The sequence below is a fragment of the Notolabrus celidotus genome, chromosome 2 (assembly GCF_009762535.1).
Source record: "Notolabrus celidotus isolate fNotCel1 chromosome 2, fNotCel1.pri, whole genome shotgun sequence".
Taxonomy (NCBI): Eukaryota; Metazoa; Chordata; class Actinopteri; order Labriformes; family Labridae; genus Notolabrus; species Notolabrus celidotus.
Genome location: NC_048273.1, coordinates 28,928,315 through 28,934,222, shown reverse-complemented (window position 1 = coordinate 28,934,222; position 5,908 = coordinate 28,928,315). Strand labels below are relative to the sequence as shown.

Here is a 5,908-nt window from a genome sequence, read left to right as displayed (position 1 = left end):
CAAAAAAAAACTTGCTACTTATGACCCTAAAGCTCCAGTGAGTGACTTTCTGTCTGGATCAATTCTGGAGCCTAGTGGACAACCTCTCATCTTTTTGCTAATCATGTCCTGTACACATGTAAACAAAGTTTTCAGGCTAAACAGATCTCCTCCTGCAGTCTTTAGACAGTCGAATGTATCATTCACTGTTAATATTTGCCACGGATAAAGGATAAAATAAAATACAGGGATCCGACAAAAGCCTTCAGTGACCGGAGTCACAAAAACTGCCTCCTACTGAACACCTCAAAGACAAAGGAAATGATAGTAGATTTCCGAAGATCCAGGCTCTGCCATCAGCTAGTTAACATTCGAAGGGTGGACATCGAGGTGGTGCCAACCTGCAAATATCTAGGTGTACACCTAGACAACAAGTTGGACTGGTCCCTTAACACAGATGCACTCTACAGGAAGGGGCAGAGCCGCCTCTTTTTCTTAAGGAGGCTCAGATCCATAGACATCTGCAGAAAGATGCTGCAGATATTTTTATCAGTCTGTGGTGGCAAGTGTGTTATTCTATGCTGCAGTCTGCTGGGGAAGCAGTATAAAACACAAGGATGCGAGGCGACTGGACAAACTGGTGAAAAGAGCTGGCAGTGTGATGGAACCAGGTTGGACTCACTTGGGGCTGTGGTGGAGAGATGCACACAGAAGAAGCTAGAGGTCATTCTAAATTAAACAGATCATCCACTTCACAACTTCTTTGTTGACCAGAGAAACAGCAGCAGTGGACGGCTCATCTCTCTGCTCTGCAGGACTGAGAGATACAGAAAATCATTCATCCCTGCAGCCATTAGGCTTCATAACTCTCTGTTCCCAATGGAAGATGAGCTAACAGACACCAAATTACTTACTTTTATGTGATTTTTATAATTTTATCTGCCAAACAAGTGAATTTCCCTTAGGGATTAATAAAGTATATTCTATTCTATTCTAAAAAAGCCTTTGTTTCAGTGAGCTGTCAATCACCTGGCCTGACTCCTCCCCCCACGCAGCGGTTTTAGGAACTAAAAGAATAAATCATTGTAAAATTTAATCTAGAGGTATATCAAATCAGGTAAAACAATACTTCAGGGGTTTTAGGAAATTCACTGGCACAGGAAGTCTGTCTCATAATTACAATATCAACAAGATCATAAACACTGTGAACAGCTATCACTGTGGTATTTATTGTCTACGTGATCAAATAATAAACACTTTATGGCCTCGATTTTGTTTCGATATCATGACTATAACTTTAAAGACACTCTTCAGACGAGCTGCTCTCAAGAAGTAAGACAGAGAAAGAAAGTAAACGCAGCATTAAGAAGTTGGGCTCCTGGAGGTGCTTCTCCAGAAAAAGACTTTTATTGCCTCATTGGTTTCTGATGAATAATATAACACTAAAACAAACCATAAACAACTGTTTACACAGAATAAGCAGAAACAAACAGGGTCCATAAAACTGTACAACTTTCCAAATATCTGATACTAAACATGCATTTGTTCACATATATTTAAGTGTTGAGTTATACAGGGTACATGAGACTAAATATAAAATCTATATACATAAGGTGTGTCAAGAGAATTGAGGTGAGATGAACCCACACAGACCCTGATCGAGAGCTGGTGTTGCCTCTATTGCTGCAGACTGAACTACAAACATGGTGAGAGTATTTCTCATGAAGCTTAAGGGCGACATCTAGTGTCCACAATCCAGAGGAGCAGGAAACCTTTTTAAAAGTAACTTCAACTCACAGTCACAGTTTTAACACAACAACAAACACAGTTGTATTTTAATGGTGATAAGATATTTCTTACATCACAAGACGAACATAAAACCACCACAGGAAGATGTCACTGTCATTTCAACTCATTACATTTTAACAAACAGGAAACAAATCCAAAGTATGTCTAATGTGTCCCTTATTTCAGGTGAAATCAATCCCTCTAATACTGGCCTTCACTTTTTTGTTTGTTATGATAACTTTTGATTAATTTTACGGATTTGTTAAACACATGGAAACAAGAAAAAGCTATCAGGCAGGTTTATTCCAAGTCTCATTTCAACTTGTTGTCGCCACGGTTTATTTGGGACTATACATGTTGTAAAGCTGTGTATGATGGTGTTAAATAATTATCATCCCTGTGGAAGACAACTGGTGAGGACTCAGTTAAGGAGATTAGGACCCAGAGTGTCAAACACCTCAGCTGTCCTCTGATTTATGAGAATAATCTGCAGGGATTAATCAGAATCTGAAGCCTCGAGTTAAAAACTTTGCCTCTGAAGTCTCACAAATTGTACTTTTCATCAAAATTGTAACCGACAATACTTTATAAGAAAAAACTAAAATATTGTTCTATTGCAAACTATGATAACATAAAAGATACAGAGTCTGTTTGTGTGTGCAGCGTTTCAGCTACTTGATCAATGTGCTAATCTCTGTGAACGCTCCAGTCTGAAGTGAAATATTCAAATTGAAACAGCTCCCTCGCTGCAGGTCTCACTCAATCTTCTGCCTGAGGATCCTTTTCTCCTCCTCTACAAAGTTCTTGTCAGACGTAGCTTGTCCCATGTCCCTCTTCCTCTTCTCTTTCTGCTGGAAGGTCTCCACTCGACGCTTCTTGGAAGACAGGCCGTCCTTGTCTGAATCATCGTCTGTGTGGGGGCGTGGTGGTAGTGGTGGTAGTGATGGTAGGTGTTGGGATTTGGGGGAAGAAGAGGTGATGGGAATGGAAGATAACTTTTAATACACTCAATAACAGGCTCGAGGCTTGGATGCTGGATGTTCTGAGGACATGCAGGAGACTGACTGAAGAAAACAACACCTGAATGTATCCATTACAGTAGGAGATGTAAATAAAGATGCCCGGATCAAACTGAGCTGTTACTGGAAAACACTTACGAGTATATCTGAGATTAAGCTGCTTCACCAGGCAAAATGTGTTTATGTTTGTGAGGCATACTGCATATCAAAAACTTATATATCTCTGTAAGATATATGGGTGAAGAAGAGGCCCCACTGAACTGTATTTATTGGAGAGATTGACTTACATGTCTAAAGAAACAACAGAATCATTTGAAACACTGGACTTTAAAGTGAACAACTGATTTGAAAATTCTGAGTGTGGCTGTATGTGTCTTTGTTGCTGATGTTTGTTTATTTCCTTGTCAGGTGTCTTTATGTTTTATTTTCATTTTATACATATTTCTTTTAAGTTGTATTTTTTGACACTGTTATTAGAGAGAAGAGGACCGTGGATAGAGCAGGAAATTGGAGGAATGACGTAGGAATGGGGCTGCAGGCTGGAATTGAACCCAGGCCGCCCGCTATATGGGCGTGTGATTTAACCATTTAACTGAATCCACGCCCTCTCTTTTTTATATTTGAGGTATGTAGACTGTTGGAAAAAATAATCTCCAGTTCTGTGCAGGAACAAACCCTAGATCTCTTTAAGCTTGTGCTTATTTGGTCATTTTGAGCCTCCAAACCTCCATTTACCACCAGGATGAGTACAGCGGTGCAGCTGAGGTTGTGTTTGCATGTTTGGGTACCAATGACAATTGTCTGGGTTTGTGTTCAGTTGCAAGTGTACATGCTCAAACTATTTTTTGATGTTTCAGTTGACAAAGACCTCTAAAATCACATGAATCTTATTTGTGTAGAAGGATGAGTTACATTAGCAGTAAAGTACATTTTTAAAGTCCATCAAAGTTCGACAGGATTGCGACTCAGTAAGTGGGCTTTAACCATGTGAGACTGTGTGATAAAATCTCAATTTAAATAGTAGAACAATCTGCTTTGGTGTCTTTACTACGAGTGCACAAACTCAAACAAAAACAGTCAAATAAATGGCTCAAACAATGGGAAAATGAAGCTTATGGTAGTGATCTTTTCGTACCAAATGTACAGAAAGAAAGTAGATTCTTAGGTTGCACAGCAGGACTAACCTGAATCAGAGGGCTGCTCTTCTTCTGTAGGTAAGAATCGGGCATTGCCAGTGTAAGCCTGTGGCGCGTCTTCCCCGTTGTCTTCGTACACATTGGACCACTTTATGGCCATGTCCATGCCCGGAGGAGGTCCCTTCTTCTTCTCTGGCTCTGCAGTGTAGCTCTCAGGAGGAGGCACAGCATTTGTCTTCCAGGGCTTAAACTGCCTAGCAGGCTGCGAGTAACAGAGAGAAACAGGTAGTGAAGAAGTGGATTGGATAGAAGTAGACTTTTAAACCCCAATGAGCCGTTACTGCATACTGAAAACATATATAGCTGACATAAATGCTGCAACCCCTTTCCTTACATTAATAGTAGAAAATATAGATAATAACACAATGCCTGTAATAATTACAACATATATGTAACAGAGAGGCTGCCTACAAAACAGTAACAAGAGCAGGCTCTGCTATCAAAGCAAAGAATGAAACTAAACACTGAAACTAATATTAGTTTGTCAAATGATGCTGCGATTGATCTGGTCATAATCGATTGATATTTTAAGTTTTAAGTTTTCTATCCAGTCAAAAAGTGTACAGGTAAATAATGTTGATAGTGCTGTAGTTTCTGTATCCTGTATCCTCATAAAATGTCTGAAAAATAATATAAACACACATTTAATGACATTGTATAGCATTTTCATATGACCATTTTGTTGATTACAAAGTTATTATAGAGCTGGAAAAAACAGTACTAGCTGGAGTAATTTAAAGATGCTATAAAAGCTGCAATAAGAAAAGCTGTAACTCACATGTTCCTGATATGTTAAGATAGCTTTAGTGCTACAGTTAATTATGTTTTAGCTGAAAGTAGTGGAAAAAGGTCAATTAGTGTTTCACAAACCCAAGCTACAATCCTAAAAGGTCGAGGAGTACAAACATGTAAATATTAATTATAAAAAATATATCAAATACATTGTGACCAATAATGTTACTACCAAAATACTGATAAATAACCCCATTATAATATACCCCAGCTGTACCATTATAACTGTATCTCCATGTATCTGTATCTATCTGGTGTTTTTACCTCTTCCGGAGCCTTCACCGTCAGACTGTCCCAGTCGATCTCTTTGTTCAGCGGGTTGTAGAGGAACGCAGGCTTGGACACGGAGCCGAACAGCTCATCAGGTTTGGGTAAAGGAGCTCCTCCAGCTGCTCGTTTGGTCCCCTGTGTGGAGGAGCTTCCAGCAGCATCTGTACCGGGTTTCTTCTGTCGTTTCCCTCCCTCCTCGTCTGAGTCGCTGCCGTCGCTGCTGTCGCTCAGATCGTCGTAGCTGGAGAAGAAACCCAACGCGCCTGTCTTCTTTTCCTCTGTCATCGTGAGAGGGTTAGTGATTTTCTCACCTGATTCTATGAAAAACGACAGAAACTCGAGTTCACAGCTGAGGCTAAACGGTGTATTGAACAGGTAACTAGGGCTTTACTCCATTTTGAATCAACCTCCAAAATAGTCGTAAAGCGTCGGAGTCGTGTCGTAACGACTGTCGTAAAGGCTGTTTGCTTCAAGGAGCAGGCCGAGTAAAACCAAAAAAATGAACTTTGTACTCCCAAACTGGTGTTGATGATTGTGTCCACATAAATCTATATATTTCCACAATATAAGGTTCATATCCTTAATTAAGTTGAATTCAAATGTATGTTTTATAGCCAATTAAAAAAATACTTTTCAAAAATAATGACAAATCATTGAAAAATGTAGATCATTTTTTCAAAAAGCAATCTGACATCCCTACTTCATCCATCATTTGCAGTGCTGCAGACAATGTTAATACCAAATGGCAACCTCCGGTCTAAAAATAGTATGAGTCAAATGCAGAAGTGTTAAAAACTGCAGTTCATCGAGGATCCGCTTGAGGCTGGCTACGGAAGTCATGGAAACCACATACACACCAATTCA

The 5,908-nt window shown here is 39.6% G+C and overlaps 1 protein-coding gene across 1 annotated transcript; it reads right to left on the bottom strand.

Annotated features, from left to right (window-relative positions):
• Positions 1–1,341: 1,341 nt before the first annotated feature.
• Positions 1,342–5,493, bottom strand: c2h1orf52 (chromosome 2 C1orf52 homolog). The gene is made up of 3 exons (XM_034705110.1): positions 5,039–5,493; positions 3,971–4,184; positions 1,342–2,677 (listed from the first exon to the last, which is right to left on the bottom strand). Exons 1-3 carry the CDS (start codon positions 5,327–5,329, stop codon positions 2,523–2,525), a joined length of 660 nt encoding a protein of 219 aa, XP_034561001.1. The 5' UTR covers positions 5,330–5,493; the 3' UTR covers positions 1,342–2,522.
• Between the last annotated feature and the right edge of the window lie 415 nt (positions 5,494–5,908).